This window comes from Dipodomys merriami, unplaced genomic scaffold, assembly GCF_024711535.1.
Source record: "Dipodomys merriami isolate MVZ:Mamm:240054 unplaced genomic scaffold, mDipMer1.0.p SCAF_314, whole genome shotgun sequence".
NCBI classification, from domain to species: domain Eukaryota; kingdom Metazoa; phylum Chordata; class Mammalia; order Rodentia; family Heteromyidae; genus Dipodomys; species Dipodomys merriami.
In genome coordinates this window covers 1,000,791-1,028,714 of record NW_027204649.1, presented here as the reverse complement: position 1 = coordinate 1,028,714, position 27,924 = coordinate 1,000,791, and the positions used below count along the sequence as shown (strand labels likewise).

The 27,924-nt window shown below is 42.8% G+C and overlaps 2 protein-coding genes across 16 annotated transcripts in view; one reads left to right on the top strand and one right to left on the bottom strand.

Annotated features, from left to right (window-relative positions):
• Positions 1–61: 61 nt before the first annotated feature.
• LOC138841308 (centrosomal protein of 57 kDa) lies at positions 62–27,501 on the top strand. Of its 9 annotated transcripts, none has more exons than XR_011376387.1 (15): positions 62–321; positions 4,294–4,450; positions 7,499–7,678; positions 8,279–8,400; positions 9,371–9,487; positions 13,624–13,701; positions 16,074–16,187; positions 16,845–16,922; positions 20,451–20,689; positions 21,301–21,445; positions 22,382–22,493; positions 23,864–23,916; positions 24,012–24,127; positions 25,673–25,714; positions 27,191–27,501. XR_011376387.1 is itself a non-coding variant. In XM_070041985.1 (12 exons), the coding sequence occupies exons 1-12, from the start codon at positions 277–279 to the stop codon at positions 23,869–23,871; spliced, it is 1,395 nt and encodes a 464-aa protein (XP_069898086.1). In that variant the 5' UTR covers positions 62–276; the 3' UTR covers positions 23,872–23,999. The 9 variants fall into 9 exon arrangements, 2 of the variants coding, with proteins under 2 accessions (XP_069898086.1, XP_069898085.1); XR_011376382.1 differs by having other exon boundaries at positions 22,382–23,716; XR_011376386.1 differs by having other exon boundaries at positions 63–321; positions 23,563–23,916.
• Positions 24,167–27,924, bottom strand: part of LOC138841306 (phosphatidylinositol-3,5-bisphosphate 3-phosphatase MTMR2) — a 42,926-nt gene continuing 39,168 nt past the window's right edge. For 2 of the 7 annotated variants that reach the window (XM_070041978.1, XM_070041979.1), the window contains 4 exons: positions 27,425–27,538; positions 26,479–26,655; positions 25,811–25,968; positions 24,169–24,640 (listed from right to left, as the gene is read on the bottom strand). In XM_070041978.1, coding sequence (XP_069898079.1) covers positions 24,379–24,640; positions 25,811–25,968; positions 26,479–26,655; positions 27,425–27,538 — 711 coding nt within the window. In that variant the 3' untranslated portion in view covers positions 24,169–24,378. Of the gene's footprint in view, positions 24,641–24,988; positions 25,969–26,478; positions 26,656–26,675; positions 27,283–27,424; positions 27,539–27,924 lie in introns of those variants that run through there. The other 5 variants (XR_011376380.1, XM_070041977.1, XM_070041980.1 and 2 more) reach the window with 5 other exon arrangements.

The following is a 27,924-nucleotide window of genomic DNA, read 5'->3' as shown; positions in this document are numbered from 1 at the left end:
ATGACGTCACCGCGAGGGCGGTCCTCCCGCGCCCGGGTAGGCGTCCGCTCTTGTGATTGGCTGCGGGCGACGTCTGTTAGGACGTAGTGCCTTTCCGGCGAGAGCACCGGGCCTGGGCGTCCCTGCGGGGTGTGAGGCGGGGCCCCGGACCCTCCCGGACCCTCTCCGGCCGCCCGCCCCTTCCACCTGGGCGTCTGTGAGGCCGTCCCGGGCTGCGGCTCTCGAACCTCGGGGCCGTCCCGGAGCTGCGGAGGCCCGTGCGAAGAAGGTGGGAAGATGGCGGCGGCGTCGGTCTCCGCGGCCTCGGACTCTCGGTTCTCGGTAAGGGGCGGCGGCGTCCGGGCGGGCTCGGGGTCCCGGCGGCCCTCCGCCTTCGCGGGGGTTTCGGGGCGCGCCTCGGGCCTCTCCGGGGGCCCGGCGGGCGCCGACGGCTCCGGGGTCCTCCGCGGCCCGGCGGGCGGGCGGTGCAACGGCCGACCTGGGGCTCGCGGGCGCGGGGAGGCCGCGGGGAGGCCGCGCCGCCCGGCCTCGTGGACCCCGCGCCCGGGTGTGCCCCGCTCGTGTCCGGGCGTGTGCAGGCTCATCCCGTGCCCGGGCGTGTGCAGGCTCATCCCGTGCCCGGGCGTGTGCAGGCTCATCCCGTGTCCGGGCGTGTGCAGGCTCATCCCGTGCCCGGGCGTGTGCAGGCTCATCCCGTGTCCGGGCGTGTGCACGGCTCGTCCCGTGTCCGGGCGTGTGCAGGTTCGTCCCGTGTCCGGGCGTGTGCAGGTTCGTCCCGTGTCCGGGCGTGTGCACGGCTCGTCCTGTGTCCGGGCGTGTGCAGGCTCGTCCCGTGTCCGGGAGTGTGCACGCTCATCCCGTGTCCCGGGCGTGTGCCCGGGCGTGTGCAGGTTCGTCCCGTGCCCGGGCGTGTGCAGGCTCATCCCGTGTCCGGGCGTGTGCAGGTTCGTCCCGTGTCCGGGCGTGTGCAGGCTCGTCCCGTGTCCGGGCGTGTGCAGGTTCGTCCCGTGTCCGGGCGTGTGCACGGCTCGTCCCGTGTCCGGGCGTGTGCACGGCTCGTCCCGTGTCCGGGCGTGTGCAGGCTCGTCCCGTGTCCGGGAGTGTGCACGCTCATCCCGTGTCCCGGGCGTGTGCCCGGGCGTGTGCATGTTCGTCCCGTGCCCGGGCGTGTGCAGGCTCGTCCCGTGTCCGGGCGTGTGCACGCTCATCCCGTGTCCTGGGCGTGTGCAGGCTCGTCTCCGTGTCTGGAGTCGCCCGCCCCATGCCCAGTCCGGCGGCTCTCGGGCTCTCAGGGTGACACGCGTGTTCCCAGTGGAGGCCCTGTCCAAGGAGGGGGCAGAGGGCCGCAGCCCATGACCAGAAGGAGCCGAGGCTGCCCCGGGGGCCGAGGGGGAGGAATGGATCCTGGAAGGGGGCAGCCGACTGCACTCCCCCGGCCTCCGGGACCAGGGGAGAGGGCTACAGCTGCAGGCCGGCCTGACACTTGGCCCCATGCCTGCCCTCCAATGCCTGCCTGACACCTGCCCAATGCCTGCCCTCCGACACTGGCCTGACACCTGCCCTACCGACACCTGCTCTCAGACACTTGCCCTCCGACACCTGCCTGACTCCTGTTCTCTGACACTGGCCTGACACCTGCCGGGTCCCTGCTCTCTGAGGCCAGCCTGACACCTGCCTGACATCTGTTCTCCAGCGCCTGCCCCACACCTGCCCTCCAAGGGCCTGAGGCCTGCCCTCCACACCTGCTCTCTGACGGCCTGACACCAGCCTGCCAGCCTCTGCCGCCACCCCAGCTGGCTTTGCTGGAGCTCAGCCCTTGGCTCTTCCTGGGGCTGTGATAGTACTGTGGTGATAGTATGGCTGTGATAGACCAACTCAGTACAGCTATGATAGTACTGCTGTGATAGATCTCAACTCAGTAAGGCTGTGATCGTCCGGCTGTGGTAGACCTCAACTCGGTAAGGCTGTGATAGTACGGCTGTGGTAGACCTCAACTCAGTACAGCTGCGATAGGCCTCAGGGTGTCAGTGGCTTCAGCACAGTTTGTGGTAAACTGCAAAGCTGCCAGCTTGGTAAACTTGAGAGAGAGAGCGATGTTGTGCTTTTTAGCAAGGATGGAAAGGTGTGAGGCTGACTGCTAGTCAGTCTAGGTTCTCTTCACCAAGAGGTTTTGCCCTTTATCAATAATTTTGTTCTGTGTTCTGATTTCACATTTAAGATTTTTTTTTTTTAGGATAATGAGGTAAATGCCTTCCTGTTGATTTCATCCCTTCTGCTTGCCCCACTATCACACTTTTTAAGATCGTCATAATACGAAATATTTAAGTGGTACTGACAGGCATTATGTTAAGCACTTTGCATATTTTAAAGGGTTTGAACCCTCAATATTGAGGTTAGTATTTGTATTAATGTTTCAGTTTTCAAATGAGCAAAATGAATCACGAAGCTAAGGAAAGGGTAAGAAGAGGTCTTATAGACCTAGTAATATATTCTGTGGGCATTAGGGTTTGGGGGTTGTTTGTAGGCTGGGTACAGTCCTGTTGTGATTACCCCTACATGGCAGAAGTTTCTCAGAGCATCAGCTCTATGGCCGACAGACCCTTGAGGAGGAACCCTGTGGCGCTCTTCGAGCATCTTCAAGGCCGTTCCCCCTTCACCTGCATGTCTGTGGGAAGCGACATCTTCATATCCATCAACCAAAACAGTATCCGAAGAGTGAATTCAGAACCAGATAGTAGAGTAGCATCAGTGTAGAGTGATCCCAAGACAAAAAATGTGTGAGGGGAAATTCCTGGATATATCTGCAGCTCAATATAGGTTGTTGATTGTGCATGGTGTTTTAGGCCCAATCATCTTCAAATATGAGGGAAGGAAAACTGTGCGGTAACCACATCTGCAAGGGCCTTTGCAACTCTACTTACTAATGCTTAATTGTTTCCCAAGAGACTGGGACCTACGCACATTCCCACCAGCAGTCTTGTCTTGGTGTTGACACTTGAACTTGGAGCTCCGTGCTCTTTGGGCTTTTTTACTCACAGCTAGCACTCTAGTGCATGTGCTGTGCCTTCAAGCCTATCTTTTTTTTTTTTTGCTGGTTAATTGGAGATGGAATCTCAAAGATTTTCCTGTCCTGGCTGGCTTCAAACCTCAATCCTTCAGGTGTCAGCCTCCAGAGCTGTTAGAATTACAGATGTGAGCCAGAACCACCAGCACCAAACTTTGTGTCTTCAGTGGGTGGAACTGTCCCTCATAACTTTGGGGATAGACTATGAAATGGTACCTACACCAACTAGGCTTCCCACAACTAATTCACTTCAGAACTCGCCAACCCCAGTTAGGAGAATCACAGTCTCACAGGACTTCGCTCCTTCAGTGATCAGCCGAGTCCTGAATTTCTGTCCAGCTGTTTACGGATTAGGTTGAGTCATTTTCTAGAGTCTCTCAGTGTAGGGGGTATAAGCCAAGCAAGGATTCCACATACTCTCCAGCATATCACCTGAGCATTTTAGTTTGTCAATCCAGAAGCTTCTCCAAACTTTCTTCTTAAGGAGTTTTCATTGCAGCCTCATAAGATAGGTGTTGTGGATACATTATTATCTGTTGGTGATTGGACTGGCACTTCCCTCCTTGAGGTCAGTGATGAAGTCAATTTCAAAATGGATTTCAACCATTTTATTACTAGCCAAACATAATCCTAACTACACTAGAGGCTGAGATCTGAGGATCACAGTTTAAAACCACACCAGACAGGAAAGTTTGAGACACTAACCTCCAATTAACAATCAAGAAAGCCAGAAGAGGAGCTGTGGCTCAAGTGGTAAAGTGTTTGCCCTTTTAGCTATCCCTGCTACTTAAGACATTCCAGGAGTTTTTGGATCTGTGTCTAGAGTCGGGGACAGAAGACAAAATTTTTATTATAGCACAGAACATATGTTAATGTGTCATGTAGTGGTAGTGTTGCAGATAGACAGGGTCATCAGGGACAGCCTCAGAGACAGACCAGAGTGCCTTTTCCAGGCAGAGTAAACATAACATGAAAATAAAGGGGATCGGTGCTTGTTAAGAAAGGCAAGGCATGTAAGCATGCCTTCAGTTTTATAGTCTACCATGTGACTATGTTTAGGCAAACAAACAAGGCTTCAAAAGTTGCATTTCTTCACAGTAAACAACTGGGCTGTATAGTCAGTAGGCTAATTTTTTGTTGTCTTGTGGATGACAGACAGTCTAGTATTTAGTCATAACTACTTTTGGTTCCCTTGTTTGAGAGGTAATTTCTGTGCTTTTATTTTTCAGAACATCATAGCTCAGCCATCAAGATCTAATGGAAGTGTGGTTCGCCATTCTTCGTCTCCATATGTGCTGTACCCACCTGACAAGCCTTTCCTTAACAGTGATCTGCGACGCTCTCCGCATAAGCCCACACTTGCCTATCCAGAGAGCAACAGCAGAGGTGACAACCCTGAATAGATGTTGTCTGTGTTTACCTGCTGCTTTACACTTCACCCCTCCACTACTTTAGTCACGTGTTTGGTTTGGTTTTTTGGTTTGCTTTTGTAAAAAGTCCAAGAGCCTTGCTCTTGCTAGTCAGGTGTGTGCCACTGAGCCTCACCGGCAGCCTCATCCTCCATTGTTTTGACATTTAGAAACTATCTCCCCATTCTGTTTTTGGCCTTCTCAAAGTAGGCTTTTCTTTTGCTCTTTATATTGATGGTTGAACATCATCATTCACAAAAATCAGGACAGTAGCATACTTGCACCCCACTAGTGACTAATTTGTCATCCTCAACATCTGTTAGGAATCATGCCTGGGTTTTGGCTACAACAGTATCTCAAAAGTATCTGTCTCAAAAGTATATGTTCTCCTTGCTTTGGTTTAGGTTCTTCTCTTACCTGTATGTCGATTATATTCTCCTAACTAATCTTGCCCAGTCTCATTTTTTTTTTTTTTTTTTTTTTTTGGGTCCAGTCGTGGGGCCTGAACTCTGGGCCTGGGCGCTGTCCCTCAGCTCTTCAGCTCAAGGCTAGTGCTCTACCACTTGAGCCACAGCGCCACTTCAGGCTTTTTTTCTTTTTGCTTATGTGGTGCTGAGGAATGGAACCCAAGGCCTCAGGCATGCAAGGCAAGCGCTCTACTACTGAGCCACCTTCCCAGCCCCCCCCCATTCTCATTCTTAATCTCATTTAATATTCTTTTGTCTCATTTTTATCTCCACTTAACATTCTTTCCTCTTTCAGTGAAACAAGGTTTCAGCACCCTTCCATAGATTTTTCCATATAAATCAGACCCTATCTGCCTCAATAACTACATCCTTAATCTCTCATCTACAACTCTTTGGCTATTGTGAAATACACTGTTAGTAGAACTTGCCATCTATATTAGTTTTCTTTCTGCCTTAGCAAAATACTACAGTGATTTTAAGCAATACAAACTTCTTGTGTTACAGTAAATCAGAATGTGTTCATCTTGGTCCCTAGCATGGGATCCTGCAGGTTTGAAATCAAGCTGGTAACTGGAGCTGTGTTTGTTTTGTTTTGTTTTTTTTGCTAGTCCTGGGGCTTGAACTCAGAGCCTTGGCACTGTCTCTGAGCTTCTTTGTCTCAAGGCTGGCACTCTACCACTTGAGCCAAAGTGCCACTTGTGACTTTTTCTGTGTGGTCCTGAGGAATAGAACCCAGGGCTTCATGCATGCTAACAGGCACTCTCCCACTGAGCCACACTCGCAGCCCTGGGCTGTGTTCTTTCTTGGAGGCCCTAGGGTAGTTACATTTGCACCTCGCTCAGACTGTTGGTCAGTTCCACTGCTTGTTGGTAATGTTGGAGGTTCCATTTCTATAGTCCGTCAGAGTCAGCCTTTTCTCGCACAGATCCTCCATGTTCCTTCTCATGGTTTCCAGCTGTCCCCTAAAGCAGCAGTGAGTTAGACCTCTCCTATGCTTAGTCGCTCAGACTTCTCTAACAAGAATTGGTGAGAGGTTTCCTCTCATAGGATGAAAGTAGCATATTCACATAGTTAGGAATAATGTCAGTATCTGAAGGTCTGTCCATATAAAAGTCCTTATTGCCGTTTTACATAATGCATTCATCAGAGACTACAAAGGTTAGGTGTGGACATCTTTGAGTTTCTCTTCTGCCCACCTGAATACCATTCACTTCAAGTCTGCAAGCCTTTCACACACTATACTCTCTTGTTGAAATTTTCTTCTTGAAAAACTGTATCAGCCAGATTTGTTGTAAAGGAAGAGGAATAAATAGTTTAAGGTTTGTTAAGTTCCTGGCAGCCAGGTGCCAGTGGCTCATGCTTATTATCATAGCAGTGAGGAGGCTGAGCTCTGAGGGTCATGGTTCAGGGCTAGGCCAGGCAGGAACGTCTGTGAGACTCTGATCTCCACTGAACTACCAAAACAGCCAAAAGTGGAGTTGTGGGCCAAATGGTAGAGCGCTGGCTTTGAGCTGAAAAGTGTGGGGACATCACCCAGCCTGAGTTCAAACCCCAGGATCGGTATAAAACAAAAACTTAAAAAAAAAATACAAAGTATGAGAAGAAACTTCTGGACAAACAGTTCAGAAGATATATACTATAATGTAAAATACTGAAAAAAAAAACCACATATACAACCCTCAGTGGCTTAAAAGAAGTTAAGCTCAGACATTGACATTAGACATTTCACGTTGCATCTGGGCTCTGTTGGCGTTTGAAACTAGGTCTTTACCTGGAGCACAGGCTGTCCGGGACAGCCTGTTTTCTTGCCTAAGCATCCCAGATGCTAGGAATGCCACGTCCAGCTTAAAATAAAGATCTTTTTTTTTTTTTTGATATAGTACATTTTTCAGTTTCTAGAGAAAACTAAACCTTAAAACTATATGGTATGGTGAAGCAAATGCTTATTGTTTAATAATGTCAAAGTGAAAAGCAATTATATTTTTATTTCATTTTATTTTGTACTTATAGAAAAAGATTGAAAGACCCAAAACTAATTGTTACTGTCTCTGATAGGATTATTGGTTGTTATGTTCTACATTTCCTGTAATGAATGTGTATCACATCTCACATCAGAATCCTTTAGAGGAGACCTAATCCTAGGCTTTTTTTCTTATATAAAGAAAAAAGTGCAAATTAAAGTCATTTTTATATGTGAGTTTAATTCTACAATTGGAGTCTGCTTGTGATCTTGTATATAAACAAGAAAAAATAGTCAGTTAATAATGAATGACAGTTATGTATTGTTATGTATGATTAACAAGGTTTTCTTAGTTGCTGTTGCCACTTTAGAATTATCTTTGAAATGTTTTTGTCATAGTAAAGGGTTTTTACTTAAAATAGCTAAAATATTTCAGAAACTCATAGATGTCTCTAAATGGACTTTTTAAAATTACGAGATAATTTACTCTTCTGAAGGAATGATCTTCCACTGGACCTATTCATCACATTTTAAAAATTAATTTTTCATTGAACTTTCCCCATATATACTGTTCTGTTACCTACTTTCTGTTTGGCAGCCATATTTTCAGCTTTGAAGAATCTTCAAGATAAGATTCGACGCTTAGAGCTTGAAAGGATTCAGGCAGAAGAAAGTGTGAAAACATTGTCTAGAGAAACAATTGAATATAAGAAAGTACTGGATGAACAGCTACAAGAAAGGGAAAACTCAAAGAATGAAGAGTCAAGGCACAATCAAGGTATGTTTCATTTTGCAAAGGAAATTAAATTTGCCATAAATACTGTAAAGTTATTCTAATACTCTACCTTGTCATTCTCTATACTATCATTAAGCAAAACAAAATTACGTTGGTCTGGGTTTGTTGTGAGGAGCAAGTATGCACATTATATTTACTGATTAGCATAACATATAGAAAGAAAATGATTTAGGTAATCTAAACTTACAGGCTAGAGAATGTGTCTTTTATTTCATTTATTTTTTGTGAAAATACCGTATAGAGGGATTACAATTACATGGACAAGATAACGAGTACATTTCTTTTTTTTTGTTGTTGGTCGTGGGGCTTGAACTCTGGGCCTGGGTGCTGTCCCTCAGCTCTTCAGCTCAAGGCGAGCGCTCTACCACTTGAGCTACAGCGCCACTTCCGAACGAGTACATTTCTTATCAAGCATTGTTGCCTCCTCCTTTGTTTCCCCTTCCCAACCCTTCCCATCCCTCACCCCCTCCCACCCTGCAGAATGTGTTTTTTATAAGGGAGTCACAGTAGTTCCAAAATCAGTTAACCTGCTGAAACTATTTTATGTGTTGACTTCTGCTTTTCTTAAATATTCTTTTGTAGAGCTGACATCTCAGTTGTTAGCTGCCGAAAATAAATGTAATCTTTTAGAAAAACAATTGGAGTACATGCGGAATATGATTAAGCATGCGGAAATGGAGAGGACCTCAGTCTTAGAGAAGCAGGTATGGTGGTTGACTCATAGATGAGCACTCAAGAATAGACATTCAGAAAATGAATTAAAGACTTTTTTTAGTGAGGCTATAATGATGTTTTTATAATAGTCCAGGTTTGAAAATTCCTTGGGTTATTTGTGGTATTGAAGATTTGATTTGATTGGTTCTTTGTTGTGATTATTTGTATATTTGGTAGTGTTTTCCTTAAATTACAGTCTTTTAGGTCTGTGGTATAAAAAAAGCATAGTCCCTCTACAAAGATTTAAGTGAGACAGCAGTCTTAAAGGTTTTTCTTCTTAAAGCTCTTTGCAATAGCTGCTTAACAAAATAGTTTTATTATATTAGAGATCTTTGTTATTCAGGTAACTTTGTACATTTGCAATGAAGATGTTTACAATACATTTTTTTTTTTTTTTGGGGTCCGGTTGTGGGGCCTGAACTCTGGGCCTGGGCGCTGTCCCTCAGCTCTTCAGCTCAAGGCTAGCGCCCTACCACTTGAGTCACAGCTCCACTTCCGGCTTTTTCATTTGCTTATGTGGTGCTGAGGAATCGAACCCAGGGCCTCAGGCATGCAAGGCAAGCGCTCTACCACTGAGCCAACTGCCCAGCCCTACATTTTTAAAATAGCTCTGATGTCCCTACTATGGCTCTGTAGAGACTGGCACCAAAAAAAAAAAAAAAAAAAAGATTTCCAATGAAGTACAAAAGATAGCCCCCCCCATTACATCTTGAGTAATAGATGACCCACTTAAGAAATAATTACGTGATTACATACATTTTCTGTATGATAATGACAGGCCAGGCAAGGGTTGCTTTAATCAGCCATCTGGTAGTGTTCCTAGAGCTTTGTCTTAAGTCTTAGGATTCCTCTCTAGATGTATGCAGTTCTCTGAAGGGCCATATAGCATACAATGTATTTTAAGATGTGCTCAGTGTTACTTTTTTATCATGTTATCATTGTGCATTTGATGTATCCCAGGTTTCCCTGGAAAGAGAGCGGCAGCAAGATCAAACACATGTTCAGAGCCAGCTTGAAAAGCTGGATCTTCTGGAACAGGAGTATAACAAACTCACCACGATGCAGGCCCTTGCTGAGGTTGGGAGGTGCCTTTTCCTTGTTAATGCGTAATACAAGCATGCTCATTAAAAAATTAGTTGCCAATAAATATGGTCTTACTGCAAAGAAATAGTAGTTTTTAAAAACTGGAGGGTGTTGCCATTTTACAGTCTGGTAGGCATACAGGGCTTATTTTTTTTTTTTTAATTTTTTTATTGTAAAGATACTATACAGAGGGTTACAGTTACATGAGTGAGGTAATGAGTACACTTCCTCTTGAACATTGTTACCCCCTCCATTGTTTTCCCCCTACCATCCCTTCCCTCCCTCCCTCCCCCGAGGTTGTTTTTTTTTTTTTTTTTGATTGTGATTAAGTGATTACTTAATTTCCGGAAATTCACAGTATTGTGGAATAATGATGCTCATTTAAAGTCACAAGTTCATTCTAACTTTCCTGGAGCAAATTGTCTATCACAGTCTGTAATATATAACGGTGCTCACATGTTATATACCATATATGTGATCAGCAGCATGGGGATATTTGGTAGTGGTTCAACCACATGAGTGGGAGTTCTTTGTTTCTTAAGTCCTGTTAGTTTTGTCATATCACCTAACATTTTGGATTTATCATCCACTTATCAGGGAGACCATGTACTGTTTGTCTCTTCATTCTTGGCTTACCTCGCTCAACATGATTCCTTCTAGCTCCATCCATTTCCCTGCAAATGCCATTATTTTGTCATTTCTAATGGCTGCATAATATTCCATTGTGTATAGATACCACAATTTTTGGATCCATTCATCTGTGGTGGGGCATCTAGGTTGTTTCCATATCCTGGCTATTGTGAACAATGCTGCAATAAACATGGAGGTTCACGTGTCCTTGTATACTGGTTCCTGTTGTTCAGGGTAGATGCCTAGAAGTGGTATGACTGGGTCGTAAGGGAGGTCAATCTTTAGCTTTCTAAGGACCCTCCAGACTGCTTTCCAAAGTGGTTGTATAAGTGTACATTCCCACCAGCAGTGTAATAGCGTTCCTCGTTCTCCACATCCCCTCCAGCATTTGTCCTTGGCTGATTTGTGGATGTGGGACATTCTGACTGGGGTAAGGTGGTATCTCAGGGTTGTCTTTATTTGCATTTCCTTCACCACCAGGGATGATGAACATTTCCTCATGTGTTTCTTTGCCATTTTTATTTCTTCATTTGAGAAGTCCCTCTTTAGTTCCCTTGCCCATTTAGTAATTGGTTTGTTAGGTTTGGGAGGGATTAGTTTCTTGAGTTCCCTGTATATACAGGATGTTAACCCCTTGTCTGATATATTGCTGGTAAATATTTTTTCCCAATTAGTTGGTTGTCTTTCTAGCTTGGTTGCGATAGCTTTATCTGTGCAGAAGCTTTTTATTTTAAGGTAGTCCCATTTGTCGAGTCTCTCTCCAACTTGTTGTGACCCTGGGACTCTGTTCAGGAAGTTCCTTCCTGTGCCTATTAGTTCAAGTGTCTCTCCTACTCTGTCCTGCAGTAGTTTCAGAGATTCAGGTTTAATGTTAAGGTCTTTAATCCGTTTTGAGTTGATGTTGGTGCATGGTGATAGGCTGGGGTCCACTTTTAGTTTTCTGCATGTGGCTGCCCAGTTTTCCCAGCACCAGCGGTTGAAGAGGCTGTGTTTCTTCCATTGTATGTCTTTGGCTCCTTTGTCGAATATCAGCTGGCTGTAGGCCTGTGGATTTATTTCTGGATCTTCTATTCTGTTCCATTGGTCTTCGGGTCTGTTTTTGTGCCAGTACCATGCTGTCTTTGTTATTATAGCTCTGTAGTAGAGTTTGAAGTTCGGCATGGATAGCCCTCCCATGTTGTCTTTATTCCCTAGAATTGTTTTGGCTATTCTAGGTCTTTTGTTGTTCCATATGAATTTTTGGACTGTTTTCTGTATTTCAATGATGTACGTCATTGGGATTTTAATAGGAATTGCGTTGAATTTGTATATTAGTTTTGGAAGTATTACCATCTTTACTATATTAAGTCGGCCTATCCAGGAGCATGGGAGGTCTTTCCATTTCCTAGTGTCTTCTGCAATTTCTTTCTTTAACTTTTTATAGTTCTCATTAAATAGTTCTTTTACATCTTTGGTTAGGTTAATTCCTAAATATTTTATTTTTCGGGAGGTTATTGTGAATGGGGTTGCTCCCTTTATTTCCCTCTCTTCCTGTACATTATCAGTGTATAGGAAGGCAACTGATTTTTGTGGGTTTATTTTGTATCCTGCTATCTTGCCGAAGTGATTTATGATTTCTAAGAGTTTGGGGATGGAGTTTTTGGGATCGTGGAGGTATAGTATCATGTCGTCTGCAAAAAGGGATAGTTTAACTTCTTCTTTCCCTATGCGGATCCCTTTAATGTCTTTTTCTTGCCTTATTGCCCTGGCTAAGGGTTCTAGGACTATATTGAAGAGGAGTGGAGACAGTGGGCATCCTTGCCTTGTTCCTGATTTTAGGAGAATTGGTTGTAGCTTTTCCCCATTAAGTATAATATTGGCTATTGGCCTGTCATAAATGGCTTTTATTGTTTTTAGAAATGTTCCTTCTATTCCTATTTTCTCCAGAGCTTTTAGCATGAATGAATGTTGAATTTTGTCAAAGGCCTTTTCTGCATCTGTGGCGATAATCATGTGATTCTTGACCTTGGCTCTGTTGATATGTTGGATTACATTTATTGACTTACGTATGTTAAACCATCCCTGTGTCTCTGGGATGAAGCCTACCTGGTCATAGTGAATTATTTTTTTTATGTGTTTCTGGATTCTGTTAGCTAGAATCTTGTTAAGGATCTTTGCATCTGTGTTCATCAAGGAGATTGGCCTGTAATTCTCCTTTTTGGTTGGGTCTTTGCCTGGTTTGGGGATGAGTGTGATATTGGCTTCGTAGAATGAGTTTGGGATAGCTCCCTCCTTCTCTGTTTCTCTGAAGAGCTTGAGGAGTATGGGTATTAGTTCTTGTTTAAAGGTCTTATAGAATTCTGCTGTGAATCCATCTGGTCCTGGGCTTTTTTTTGTTGGAAGACTTTTGATAGCTTCCTGTATCTTATTATAGGATATTGGCTTATTTAATTGGTTAACTTCTTCTTTGCTCAGTTTGGGCAACTTGTATTTCTCTAAAAATGCATCCATTTCTGCCCGATTTTCTTCCTTTAGAGAGTATAGCTTTTGAAAGTAGTCTGTTAGAATTGTTTGGATATCTTGGGTACGTGTTGTGATGTTTCCCGTGGCATCCCTAATCCTATTAATATGGGTTTCCTCTCTTCTTAATTAATCTAGCCAATGGGCCATCAATTTTGTTTATTTTTTCAAAGAACCAGCTTTTTGTTTGGTTTATTTTGGTTATGGTTTTCTGATTTTCTCATTGGTTAATCTCTGCTTTTAATTTGGTTATCTGGCTTCGTCTAGTAGCTTTAGGTCCCATTTTTTCTTGTTTTTCTAGCTGTTTTAATTGCAACATGAGATTATTTACTTAGTCTGTCTCCATTCTCTTGATGTGGGCACTGAGGGCAATAAATTTGCCCCTCAGGACTGCTTTTGCTGTGTACAGGGCTTATTTTTTAAGAATAATTGAAGGTTAAATGTCCTTAAATATCCTTATGGGAGATTTGTTCTCTGAAGTAATTTCATTTTTGTGTTTCATTTGGGATGTATTTAACCACTGAGTAGAGTACTAATGTAGGCCTCCTATAACCTGTTGGCCTTTTACAAGCTGTGACCTTTGGCCTTACATGTTACCACTGATTCTGTAGAGCTCACTCACAGGGGCTCTGGGTGACTTAACAGAGGGCAGTCTGAGTACTTTCAAGCCCGTCACCGGACTGAATTCACAGACATAGTGACTGTGCTTAAAGTTCATCACTTGTCCCTGTGAGCTCTGTTAAAATTTTACAGACCCTTTTTACTGTTACCCTTTTTGACATTCTTCTTTTAGAAAGTATTAGCAAAGTTTGTTAGAAAAAGAATACATTTGAATAGACAGAGTGGGTGTATCTCTAGCATGAGAATGACAATTATTTTTATTCTGGCAAATTCTTACCTGTAAGGGGCTTGGAGCATTAAGTACCTCTTCACAGTTAGCTGTTAGGACCTAGTCAAAGACTTGAGGCTTACTAATTACAATTTAATATCCTTATCATTAGAAAAAAATGCAAGAGTTGGAAGCAAAACTCCATGAAGAAGAAGAAGAAAGAAAACGTATGCAAGCAAAGGCAGCTGAGGTAAGCTGAATTATGATTAGGTAAGCTCTTAATGTGTTTTACTGCTCTGTGGATATAAATATGAAATTATATTTGACCATCTTAAGTGAATTTACGCCTTAGAACAGTCCAGTATACAAGCTCTCAACTGTAATCGTCTTCTCTGTGTGTGTGTGTGCACACCGCTGTGTGCATGCATACTAGGACCAGGTTTGTACTCGGGACCACACATTCTCACTAGGCTTTTTCACTCATGGCTGTTGTTATGCCACTTGAGCCTTGCTTTTAGCTTTGCTTTTTTTTTTTTTTTCTGGCTCATTGGAGATGAGTCCTGAACTACAGAGCTCAGCCTCGTGGGCAGCTAGAATTCCAGGAGTGAGCCCACTTGTAGCCTTCTATCTTCTCACATGAACACAAGAACAGTCAGGGTGGGGCTCTGCCGTTCTCTGTCCTGGGCTTTCTCAGACATGTCACCACAGAACAGAAACATACCGCATTGTCTCTTCCAAAGCGTCTCTGGTAAACTGATCTCAGTATATTCTCTTTCTGTTAAACTGGACATTTTCTTCTCAAAAACCTAGCTCTGTCAGTTTGTAGAGTTAACGTTTTTCCCTCTGTGTGCACTTGAGTTACATGGCTGTCGTGGCTTTCATTTTGACCTTAGGCAGATTTTCTCTGCCCCTTCTGACTTTGGGGTAGACTCTTTACTGGGTCTCTTCCTCACTTGGGCCAGGTAGATTGAAGGGCTAGGCTTTAGATGCACTGCGGTGTTGAGACCAGTGTGTGCAAAATGCCATTGTTAACAAGTTCATTGGTTCATTAAATTTTAACATTAGTTTGTAGTACCTTTGCTTTCTTTTCTACTCAGCAACAGGAACCGAATCAGTTATTGCTGACGCTGTATTACCAGTAAGTATTTGGCATTCGGATGTGCACACTATAGTAGTGGGTTCTGAGTATAGAGGTTTTACTTTGTGTAACCTGGTCAGGTTGTTTAATCATTCAGAGCCTGGACTTTGACATTAATGAAGTGACTCATTTTGTGTCTCAGGGCAATTGGGTAAAATGAAATGGATGATGATGAAGACACTGTGAAATGTTGAAACTCTGGCACAGGTAGCTGAAAGTTAAGCTAGTCAAAAAGTCATTTGCTTACAGGTTCTGCTCATTGACATCATAAGTTTTCCAGAAAAGTAATTTCCAGACTGTTGCGTTGCACCTATTCAGCTACTTTGTCCAAAGCATTATATGAAGTGTGTCAGAGTGGATGTGGTCCCAAGGGTGGAGATGCCTTTAGTCTGCAACATCTTCAAAATCTCATCATAATGTTTTACTTAATTTGATGGTTCTGAGTGTTCCTATTAGCTCCATCATAATTTCCTGAAAATTTAAAATAATTTCTCTAATGTAGAAATTTCAAAACTAGTTTGGAGAGAAATTTGGCAATGTCATTTTTCCCCCTCAATTTCTATGCCGTTGTGATATAGGGCTAGATTTAAAAGAACAACTCAGAAGGCTGGGGGTGTGGGCGAGTGCTCGCCTGGCACATGTGCAGCAAGCCCTGGCTTCGCTTCCTCAGCACCACAAACACAGAAAAGGCTGGAAGTGGTGCAGTGGCTCAAGTGGGAGAGCGCTAGCCTTGAGCAAAAGCAGCTAGGGACAGCGCCCAGACTCTGAGTTCAAGCCCCAGGATTGGCAAAAAAAAAAAAGTACTACTTAAGAGACCAGAGTTTCTTTTATCTTTTTGTTTTCTGTTTTTAAAGGAATATGGTCAGTTGGCTTAGGGAAAATTACCTTTTTTTCCCCAATCTTTAGTAATCCATGGTATTTCTAGTGTAAAGATATTTTATTATAGTTTGAAAATTTCTGGAGGAAAAAAAAGCAAAATAACTTTGATACCTTTAGATACAGAGTGAAAGGAAAAAGTGTACTTTTCTCTCCAACTGGTGAGAAAATGCCATCCCATTAGTTTGGAGTTGCTGTACATAGCTCATAACTAGAATTCCTTCTTTTTCCTTCTCCTTTCTTCCTTTTTCTACCTTCTTCTTTGCTTTGAAACTGGGACCCAAACTTGGTACCTGATGTGTTTGCTCCTTGGCTCACTCTACCAGCTAAGCCACCCTCCCCTTTGCAGGACAGGTACAAGTGGTGCAAGTGTGGGCGTCAAGCTAAAGGAAGGACAATTTGATTATAGCAGGTAAAGGCAAAATGAAAGACTGGCATCAGTTTAAAATACTACGCACAGGCTCACAGACTGGCAGAAATTATGGTCATAAAATTAAGATGTGTTTCTTAGAAACTACTATATAAGGTTTTCCTTGGCAGATCTCAAATTTGATTTGTAATTTTTATTTTCACAACATTTAACTTTGCACTCTTAACGTTTTTCCTAGTTGCAGACTGGTCTTGAGACAAACAGACTGATCTTTGAAGATAAGGTATCTTCATCTTCATGTGTTCCCAGTACAAAAAAAGTTAAAAAAAAAAAGGCAAAACCAGCAGATAAGGTATGAAAACAGAAGCAGTCACGTCAAATGCTGATTGATTGGTATAGCTTGTGTGAACACTCATGAATGCACTCATGAACCATGTGTACTGTAACCTTGAGTGAACCTCTTTCATTTGTTGCTTTACTCAAAAGGACAGTCTTAGCCGGGCGCTGGTGGCTCACGCCTGTAATCCTAGCTACTCAGGAGGCTGAGATCTGAGGATCGTGGTTCAAAGCCAGCCCGGGCAGGAGAGACCGTGAGACTCCTATCTCCAATAAACCACCAGAAAACCGGAAGTGGCGCTGTAGCTCAAGTGGTAGAGTGCTCGCCTTGAGCTGAAGAGCTGAGGGACAGCACCCAGGCCCAGAGTTCAAGACCGACAAAAAAAAAAAAAGGACAGTCTTGCTAATGAGATAACACATGGAAGTACTTTGGTGTTACTCAGCAAAGTACCGATGGCCTTTTGCTGTTAAAATCCTTTATGATGCTTAATTTTATGCTTCTACTTAGACATAACTGTGCTTTCTCAAGAACATTTTCCCCTGAAGTTCAGGTGCTGTTGTGAGCATGATCAAGAGCATAATGCCACTATATATAAGGCACATAGTTTTGTAAGCTGGCATCTTAGTTGTGTATAGAAAAGTTTTATCAACATGTAAATTTTTTTTTTTCCAGAAAGGTCCTAGGAACTATTTTGGTACACAACCACATTATAGGTTAAGCTTGGGTGATATGCCGTTCGTTGCTGGAAAGGTGAGTGGGTAGAACTCCTATGTGATCTTGTATGATTTCTATATTTGAATTGTGTGTCTGTGCCTGTCACAGTTGACACATTTATCCTTCCCCTTTACCAGTGTGAATCCTAGTGATCTAAGAATGAGATAGAAATGGGGACAGGTTCTATAGGCTTAGGGAAGCAGAATGGAATTGAGAAGGAGACTTCAGAGAGAAAGGGCAGAGTTAAAAAGAAAGAGGTCCTGTTTGTAAAATCAAGGAGTGACATGGTATGTATGTGGCAAGAAGCCTATGGGTTTATATTTATATACAGTGGACATCTAAATAAATCATACCTACTTACTCTCATCCCAATTGTATCTGAGACTAACTCTCCAAGAAGTCATGACACACATTTCAAGTTCCTTAATTATTACATTAATGGATAATGGTCATGAGTCAAATATCAACAAGTGATTTCTAATAGACAATTAACACTGTTAGTTGCTGATTGTTTAATGTTTAGATGTTTTATGTACTTAACCAGATTGTTAAATTTTACCAACCTGGATGGTAAATGTGCTTTTGAAATTAGTTTGTATTTGCTGTGTGTTTATTTTTGTTTTGTTTTGTTTTTGGGTCCGGTTGTGGGGCCTGAACTCTGGGCCTGGGCGCTGTCCCTCAGCTCTTCAGCTCAAGGCTAGTGCTCTACCACTTGAGCCACAGCGCCACCTCCGGCTTTTTTCTTTTTGCTTATGTGGTGCTGAGGAATTGAACCCAGGGCCTCAGGCATGCAAGGCAAGCGCTCTACCACTGAGCCACCTTCCCAGCCCCTGTGTGTTTATTTTTATAAACACTCAGTGAGAGACTGCAGGAATGAACTATGTCCTAGCTTTTCTGCTTTCCTTGTGCAAGATAAGTGGGGTCTAATACAAGTCATTTTCTGTTGCCGTCCTTTGCCATACAGTTCATTCTTGAGGAACGGCAGGCCCCCTTTGCTTGCTGCTCTCCCCACGCCCTCCTGGGATTGTTCACTCACAGTTTGAAGGGCCACGGGACAGTTGAGAGGAGGGCTCCTGTCCCTGCCTCCAGAGGTGTAGCCACGGTCTATACGGACTTCCATGCCTATGTGGTGTGTCCATTAAACTCATGAACCCATTTGGCCCATAAGGGACCACTCTTGGGTCATACACCCTGCAAGTCTGACAAATGCGTGTCCTAGTGAGTAGTCTCCCACGCGAATGTCTTCACCCTTCTCTGGTCCCCTGGCAACCTCCAGCCTACTTCCTCCATAAGTTGAATCTTTCTAGCATCCCATGATTAAAACTGTACAGTATGTGGACTTTTAGATTGGCTTATTTAAAAAATTTAACAATGCATTTACAGTCACTGTAGGTTTTCTTTTGGCTTGATATTTCATTTATTTACTTATTTATATATTTGTGTGTGCCAATCCTGTGTGTACACAGGGCCTGGGCACTGTTCCTGAGCTTTTTTGCTAAAGGCTAGCATTCTACTACTTGATTCACAGTTTTCCTTTCAGCTTTTGGGTAGTTAAGTGGAGATAAGAGTCTCATAGATTTTCCTGTCCAGGCTGGCTTGGAACCAAGATCCTGAGATCTCAGCCTCCTGAGTAGCAAGGATTACAGGCCTGAGCCACCAATGTCCAGCTAGTTCATTTTTTTTTTCCTGAATAATAATTCACTCTTTGGCTGGAATTGATCCATTCACCCACCAAAGAGCATTTCATTTTCATAGCCCTATGGCTTTGTGACATAATGAAAATCCATTACGAGAAAAATACACAAATTAAGAGCCCTAGGGGCTGGGAAGGTGGCTCAGTGGTAGAGTGCTTGCCTTGCATGCATGAGGCCCTGGGTTTGATTCCTTAGCACCACATAAGCAGAAAAAAAAAAAAAAACAGTTGCGCTGTGACTCAAGTGGTAGAGCGCTAGCCTTGAGGTGAGGAGCTGAGGGACAGCGCCCAGGCCCAGAGTTCAGGCCCCGCGACCAGACCCCCCCCCCCAAAAAAAAAGTCCTAGCCGGGCGCTGGTGGCTCACGCCTATAATCCTAGCTACTCAGGAGGCTGAGATCTGAGGATCACAGTTCAAAGCCAGCCCGGGCAGCAGAGACCGTGAGACTCCTATCTCCAATAAACCACCAGAAAACAGGAAGTGGCACTGTAGCTCAAGTGGTAGAGCGCTCGCCTTGAGCTGAAGAGCTGAGGGACAGCGCCCAGGCCCAGAGTTCAGGCCCCACGACCGACAAAAAAAAAAACAAAACAAACAAACAAAAAAAGTCCTAATTTTTTCAGATTCAACTGATATAAAATTGTATTAATCAGGAAAGAACAATAGGAGCAAAAAAGTGCACAGCTGTCGGTTGTGTATTGAAAGTAGTATGTGAGTTAGAATAGTGAATTATGTGGACTGTCGAATATTAGTCCAGTTTTGTATTCCTATAATTACTCACTGGTTATGTAGGGTGTAATATTTTAAAATACATGTGGAATTCAGTTTGCTAACAATACAAACTTTAGAAGATCTGCTCAGTTTGGCACAGTGACTTCCAAACCTGATCAGAATCAAGTGGCAAACTTGAAAAGTACGAATTTTCAAGTCCTGACCTCATATTGATTGAAGGTGGAGTCCTTTCTGACAGCCTGTATGTGACATGCATGAGCTTAGTGAGTCCTAGTATGCACACCTGTAATCTGGCGCTGAGGGGGAACCAGACAGAGAAGGGAGTAAGTGAACGGCCCACTCCTCAGAAGAACACTGCTGACTAGCTGGTGTTCAGTAAACTGAGGCTTTGCTGGCCATTTTAAGAAGCCTTCAAAAATCACCTTAACCGAGTTTGAAGAATGGCATAAAAGTTACTGTGTGAAAGAAGTGTAAATATGATCGGTTCCCCAAGCAGAAGAGATGATGGGGTCAGAAACAGGAGTATGGGTTGCAGCTCTGTGGTGTAGGTGTCTCTTTTCCATGTGGAGGAATTTGGTCCTTCTCGTCTTTTTTTGTTTCTGGACGCTGTCCCTGAACCTCTCTGTGCTCAAGGCTAGCGCTCTTACCACTTGAACCATAGCACTACTTCTAGTTTTTCTGAGTTTATTGGAGATAAGAGTCACAATTGACTTTCCTGTCCTTGGCTGGCTTTGAACCATGATCCTCAGATCTCAGCCTCTTGAATAGCTAGGATTGTAGGTGTGAGCCACCAGTGCCCAGCTCCTTCTAGTCTTAAATCAGAGGATTTCAAATAGAACAATGTGGTCAGAATAATATTTTAGGCTAGCACTCTGGAGCTTGAGACAGAAGAGACTGAAAAAAGCAGTTGGGAAGTTTGTCCCTGTAACCAAGGTGGCTGATAAACCAAGTAAGTAGCAGTAATTGGAAACTAAGAGGGACTGCAGACACTTAAGGTTAGGTTAAATCCATGGGGTCTGGCCATTAATTTTCTGTAAATTGGGAGATTCATGTCCTAGGCATTTGAGGGGTTTATTTTTACCCAGTTAGTAAAAAGAAGGCAGGATGAGAGGATGTAGTTACTTACTATTTTTCTCTCTTCAGTCTACCAGTCCTAGCCATGCCGTGGTAGCCAACGTGCAGCATGTCTTACATCTCATGAAGCAGCATAGCAAAGTGCTGTGCAATGATCGGGTGGTCAACAGCGTTCCTCTGGCAAAGCAAGTGTCTTCGAGGGGTTGTAAGAGTAAGAAGTTGATGGCGCCGCCCTCCTCCAGCAGCATCAGTGAAGAGCTATCTGAAGTCTTACAGACTTTGCAGGATGAATTTGGGCAAATGAGCTTGTGAGTTTCCTTTTAAAATTACATTTAGTGCTAGTTTCTCAGTGTTTTTTAGCTTCTTGGTAATGGTCCTACTTTTTTTGAACAATTTTGACCATAATTCTTTTTTTTTTTTTTGGTCAGTCATGGGGCTTGAACTCTGGGCCTGGGTGCTGTCCCTCAGCTCTTCAGCTCAAGGCAAACACTCTACCACTTGAGCCACAGCGCCACTCCCGGTTTTCTGGTGGTTTATTGGAGATAAGAGTCTCACGGACTTTCCTTGCCAGGGTTGGCTTTGAACCGTGAACCTCAGATCTCAGCCTCCTCTGTAGCTAGGATTACAGGCGTGAAGCCACCGGCGGCTGGCTTTGACCATAATTCTTGACTGGCCTTAAAACTGTAAAATCTGTCTTTTCTAATAGTTTTATTTCTTTGAGTTAGGATACCACATTTGAAAACCAGCATTTTCTAGATTTTGCCTTTTACACATGTAATGTTCTTATGGGTGAAATTTGAATATAAATACTTGTTTTTCTTGAAACTTGTAAAACCACCATTTTTTTTTTAACACCAAAGAAAGCCATGTAGTGGGTAAAGGTCAGAATAAACCACACCTGCTTTTGATCTGTGTATAGCGATCACCAGCAGCTTATAAAACTCGTCCAGGAGTCACCAACTGTGGAGTTGAAAGACAACTTAGAGTGTGAGCTGGAGGCTCTCGTGGGGAGAATGGAAGCAAAAGCCAGCCAGATAACTAAAGTTCGAAAATACCAAGCCCAGGTAATTGTGTTGCTTCATTCAATTTTCTGTTGACCTTTTTTTTTCAAAAATATTGTTGGCAACAAGTGTCATAGGTAACAAACTATTTTTAACTTGAGAAGAATTTAAACACTTGATTTTATCCAAATCAAATACCATAAAATGTGTCTAGAAGTTTTCTGTCTCCAAAAGAGAAAGTCAAGTGTAACTAAACCAAGTTACTGTACATGTTGCTTGTTATGTGAAGCAGGTATTTTTTACATCTAGATGCACTGATGAAGTCCACCTAAGAGTTTTCACCGGGAAAGAAACACCATAACCCACCTGTTCATTTGGGTTACTACGGTTGTTGGTATTATGGGCCTAGGGCTAGCCACAGGCAGCATTTATTTGAAAAGTCTCATTTTTAAGTCCCCTCCTGGCATGGAATGTGCCCACTTTCCCACACATCAGGGAAAATCCAACTAGACTGGCTTTGGTGATCCGATATGAAGTATGTTCTGGAAATAGAGGTAAAAATGGAGAGAGAAGGGGTCTTGGAAAGGGTTGTGATACACTTTTCCCAAGACATGCCACCTCCCTGTAATGGTAGAGCTAGGGTACAAGCTTGGTTCTTTTTTGTCTCTTTGGGGAAAGGTATATGTTCCAAATTTGTGTTTAAAAAGGTGTCTCATTTTTGCCTACTCAGGAGTTTTCTAGCCTCCTTTGCACTTAATGATTCTATTTTGAATTGAGGCCTTTATGCTAATAAACCTTGAAAAACGTTCATCTGAATGTGTTAGTTTGAGGATTATTTTTTAAATACTGATGCCATCTGGGCATGGTGGTGCAGGCCTGTAATCCTAGTACCTGTGGTGGCCATGTGGCAAGACTGTTTCAGAAACAAAATGTACTAGTCTCAGAAGAAAAGATTTTCATTACATTCTCCCTTTTTCCTGCCTTGGTTATTTGGTATAGCTGCAGAAACAGAAGATGGATAAGCAGAAGAAGGAATCCAAAGCTAACAGAAAGACTCTGGAAGAAGAAGGAAACAGCAGCAACCGTTCCCCCGGAGTCACAGGGACCACAAGTAAGAAGCATTTTGCCAAACTGAGACCTGGAGAAAAAAGCAGGAAAAATCTGCAGTTATTGAAGGACATGCAAACCATACAGAATTCATTACAAAGCAATAATCTGTGTTGGGATTACTGATTAGTACCAGGTCATAAATTTTATTCAGATAATGTGTACCTCATCTATCAGATGTTGACAGTTTACTTTCCAGGGTTCTCACTTGCCGGATTTGGGATGAATAACAGGTATTAAAAGGGCCTGGAGCTTCATATGCAGGCTTCTTGTGTTACTCAGCATAACTAAATGTTAAAACCATTTAAATGAAAAGCCAGGAAAGCCACTGTTTCTTTGAGATGAATTTGCTGTACTGATATTTTGCACTTTGTAAACAAATGACCAATTTTTTTACTTGTGGATGTGATTTTTTTAAAACTAGATCTTTGTACATACAAATTATGTTTAAATTTTCAAAATGTGAGGCTGTTCTGTAGGCAGTGTGTCCTTGAAAAGTCTCATTTTTAAATCTTCCCTGGGCATGATGTACCCACTTTCCTTTACTACCTGTAATGGAGGATTTTTATATTTAAATATTTATATATTTAAGATATTTGGTCTTGCTTTTTTGATAGCTCAGACATTAATCACTATTAGACTTGTGTTACTTTTTAATCCACTGAACGTTTTTAAAGCCCTGATCAGGAATCATTTAAGTAAAGATAAACTAATGAAATGAGATTTTGAGATAGAATAAGGGAAGATGTAAAGCTCCAGTGTTTGCAGTCTGTAATTATGCTATTCAAGGCATTGTGGTTTTCAATCTCAGTGAACCCTTGACTTTTTGGTATAAACTGTGAACTCTATACACACAGTTGTCAATTGTGTTAATACAAATTAGATGAAGATTTTGCCATTGAAGTAAAAAAGCTTTTTAAAAAGGAAATAGTGAAATTTTCCTTAACAGCCTCTTTAACAAAGGCTTTGTTGTAAATTCTCAAGGATGTTTTTTCTAAAAAGGGTACTTAGTATCTTGATAAGCCTGAGAACATGGTATCCGATAAATTATGTGCATTCTTATTCTTATGTAGAAGCTAAGCTGAACAAGCGTGAACTGTCTGGTGGTGTGTAATAAGACTGAGGGTCACATACCACACAGGAACTGCTTTGGTGATTCCCTTTCCTGGAGCTAACTTGATAAGAAGCTAAAGATTATCTAAAGACAGCCAGTGTGAATTATTCCAGGTACTGGACAGTAGGTTTGTTCAAGACTCCTGAATTAATTCAAATTGAATAAATAATTCCTTAAGAATTACTAATTTAATGTCCTTAGATTTTGAGATATTTGTGCATCTCCTGAAACTGTATGTCAACTTTTGCTTGTGTGTGCAGTTTTCTGATGGGGTTTGCAACACCACTGAATTGACAAGTGAGACCCAATGGAGGTGAGAAACTGCTCTGGTGATATGGTAAATATTTCTTCTGTCTCAACCACCATTTCAACCATTAAACTTCTATTACCTACTTATTTGAATTTCAGGTCATTCATATGCATAACTGTGTAATTAGGACAACAGTTAATTGAACAGTGTTAAATCTCTTCCTAATTCCTCAACTAGGATTCAAACTTTAAGCACTTCAGCTTTTGACACTCAGGTAAGAACTGAAAAACAAAGTACTACTTCAGTTTTCTTTGCGAGTTTGTAATAGAGCATGGCTTTATTTCACCTGTAAAATACTTCTGTGCAATATGCCAGCATCTATTTTTACAGGCTAGTGGGCGACACCTGAGTTGTTTATCTCAGTGGTGTGGTGAAGGAAAGCAGTGTAGCCTGGACAAGACTGTGGGGTAGAGAGGGTGCCTAAACTTGGAAGAATTGAATTCAAGGAAGAACAGTTGGTCCAAGTCAGAAAGAATGAGCCAAAGAGGGAGGGGGAGGGGAGGGGGAGGAAGGGGGGCAGTGTCTGTAGTTTATATGGGACAACAGATGGCCTGTGAGAGTTGTAAGTATGCAGATGAGAACAGGGAAGTGAGGCACAGGTTCCAGCTCGATGCCTCTGGAGGGCAGCCAGGACTTGTTCATGCACACTGCCGCCCTAGTAGGCAACTGGCGGTCTCTTGCATAGAAGCTGCTCTGTACTTGACTCCTCTTCTGCACGTGCATACTCCTAGAGGTATGGGAAATCACGGGAAAGCTTTGAAGAGTGGCATTTTCACACTGACCCTAGTTTTTAGGTGGAAACTGAATGTAAGTATGTTGAGGTGTGAGAGGCTACAAATAGCACCTGTCTGTAGTAAGGTTGGTTTTACTGGGATTTTCTCATACATGCACACAGGAGTTTTGACATTTTGATCTTTTTTTTTTTTTTTTTCCATCATTCGTCTGTGTCAAAAGATGAGTAGTGGAATACATAAGTTGTTTTTAAATATTTGCAGTACAAATAACAAATTTCACACAACAACCAAGTGATTTGGTACTACCCAGTATACTTACAATACTGACAACAGTAAATTAATGATTGAAAAAAATAGTGGATTTTTATTTGATTTGGGTGTTAGAGGACAAATCTGCTGAAAGCGAGCATTTCCATTTGAAAATGCACTTAATTATTTTCAAGTAACGTTTCTGCAAAAGGTAACTTTGGACATTGACAATGTATGAAATTTTTTTCCTTTGTTACAGTACGTTACATATGGCTCTTAATACAGAGTCATATTTATATTTATATACCAGCACCGAACTTACAGGTGAATAGTGAAGCAAGATTTTTTTTCTACTGGCCTTGATATTCTTTACATGCATTGTGTTCTTTGGTAGACTTATATCACTCAGTATAATTAGGAAAAAATAGTAAAATATTTTGTGAAAATTTGAGCATAGTGTTTCTTACCATAAGCTATCTATACAGACTTCAGAAAAGTCAATCTTAGTAGCATATTACAGTGTGGAGAAACTGCACAAATGGGTGGCTGCCACTTCCTCCCTGAAGCATCTCTTTATAAAGCATCATTGTGAAACACCCTGCTTTTTATTTTTAGTAGGATATAATGCCAGCAGTAATTTTTACTACTTACACTATAAGGAAAGCTGGAGAAAGAGTGTTACTTGATTTTGATCTGTTGTAGACTGGGGGCCTATATTAGATGATTTCACGTAACACGTTCCTTTGTAGCTTGCTTTATCCCATTTTGATCTTCAGATGCTGAGGTAAAGGACAGATCCGTTGCACACTTCTGTACAGGTAAATATTCAGCATCTGGACTTCCCACCACCCCCCAGACAGGCCACAGCGTGGCCCTACACTGAGTTTGCCGTGGTGAGGCTCTGCCCCTCTTACACAACTGTCTGGACAGGAGTGGCACACTGGGCAGGGGAACTGCCCCTCTCTGAGGAGGAAGTTGACCGGTTGGAAATCTCTCTCTGTAGTTCCTCTACTTTTTTCTGAAGTTCTGCTCGTTTTGCAAGAAGTTCTTTGTATCTGTTATGAATAGGCTCCTACAAGTGCAAAACATACATGCAATGAGTGTTCTTCAGCAGTTACCAATGCAATCAGCGTTCACAATTAAGTTCAGGTTCAACTATCTCCACCCGGCTTTTTCATTAGCTGTTCTTCAGACAGCAAGCCACAAAGTAGAAATTTGCCTCAAGTGAGGTCAGGACAAAACCCAGACAATGACCACTCCTCTGTGCTACACACCTGTGAACGAGGCAGCCAGTGTGTGTGGCTCTTTCCTCCTCCAGTCTGGCCGTGTAGCTGGGATGGCAAGCACAAACCTCACCCAGCCTCTTGAGGTGGGGTCTCCTCAATCTTAGCCTCCCCTTAGTAGCCAGGATGACTTATTACCACAACTGCTATTGATTGAGGTGAAATCTCAAAACTTTCAAACTACTCATCTCTGCACAGCTACCTTTCTAGTTGCCTAGGATCACAGGCATGAGCCACTGGGAAGTTATAAAGTATGCAAGATGAGCTCCTCCCCACTCCCTACATCCACCCCAGCACACCTGGGGCTTCATCCTCGGGTTCCACCGTATGTAGTACCCTACCCAGAGCTCTAGATGGCGCATGCTGGCCACTGGGTAGAGGATGTGAGTAGAGTAGCCCCCATAGAGGGGGTTGGTGAAGTCTTCTGGCTGGCTGTTGATGTAAGACCACAATGACACGGTCCTTTTAGGTAGATTCTGTAGGAAGGAAACATAAGTACAGATTCCTCTACCACAAGCTGTTTAAACAGGGAATTTATAGAGGCATTCTCTGGTTGTCAGGAGGAGGAACGGACTTGGACAGTAACTTTCTCTAAAATACGAGCACCTCCAGGCATGGAACATTTTATTTCCTGGCCAGACATTGAAAGTGTAACAGTACTTTCAGAGTATTTCTGCAAGTGCTCCACTACTGAGCCACAATGCCACCCATGCTTTAAAAAAGAAGTTAGGTAGGATCCCGAGGCTACCCTCAAACCTGTAAATCATCCTGCCTCAGTCTCTGGGACTCCAAGTGTGGCACACCTGCCTCTGTCACTTCAGGATTTGAGTCTTGTACAGTACTCATCTACAACTTTAAACAAAATCCCTGATTTATATGCAGGCAGTGTTTTGGGAGTTGAGCTGTCCATTGAAATGAGTATTTTCTGTAGCTCCTTTGAAGGATTTCCATTCTACATGAATAATGGGACAATGGTATTTTTAAGATCCCACATATCTCATTTCTCTTTAGCAGGGACGCCATCTCCTCCAGAATTCAGCCAGTGGTTGGCTGGCACCTTTGGCAGTATGACAGAGGTGCTTCAAAACAGACCAGGCCCACGTCTAGAAAGGAAACAAGCGTATTACAACTTGTAAGATGAAGTAGTACCTAAAAGAAACACCAGAAGAGGGGTCGTTTGGTTTAAGTCTGAGTGCATTCTTGGAGGGCAAGTACAGAAAGGAGTAAGGCTGGTTCATACGTCACCTCTTTTCCTCTTTGCTGTTCACTGTTACAGAGGAATGTCCCAAATAAACAGCTGTACAGGTGGTCCAAAATGGTAATGAGGAAGTATTCATTGAACTCAAAGGCAGTGGGGAACTGCAAGTTGAACAGCACACACACATTAGAAAACAAAAATCACATCCCTATAAGGATAGACCCTCTGTAATAAGAAAAAACCACACTCAAGATTACGTATTCAACCATCATGGCCTGGGCTTGGTTTGTGGTCCAGCAATCTCTTGCTTTTCTGAGGTAATCTTTCCTATTTGAGTGGCTGGGGGAAGTCTCATTATGTCTGTTGTTCTCCCAAACTTTTGCTGAGTCTTGACTTGGGCATAGACTACTACTATTATACATTGGGGGGGGGGTGTTACACTCCTTCCCCCCAAAGGCAAAGGGCTTCATCTCAAAACTGTCCAGAAGCTTCTTATACTAAGAGGGTTATGAGAAAGAACTCCATGAATGTCAAGATTACTGGTTGA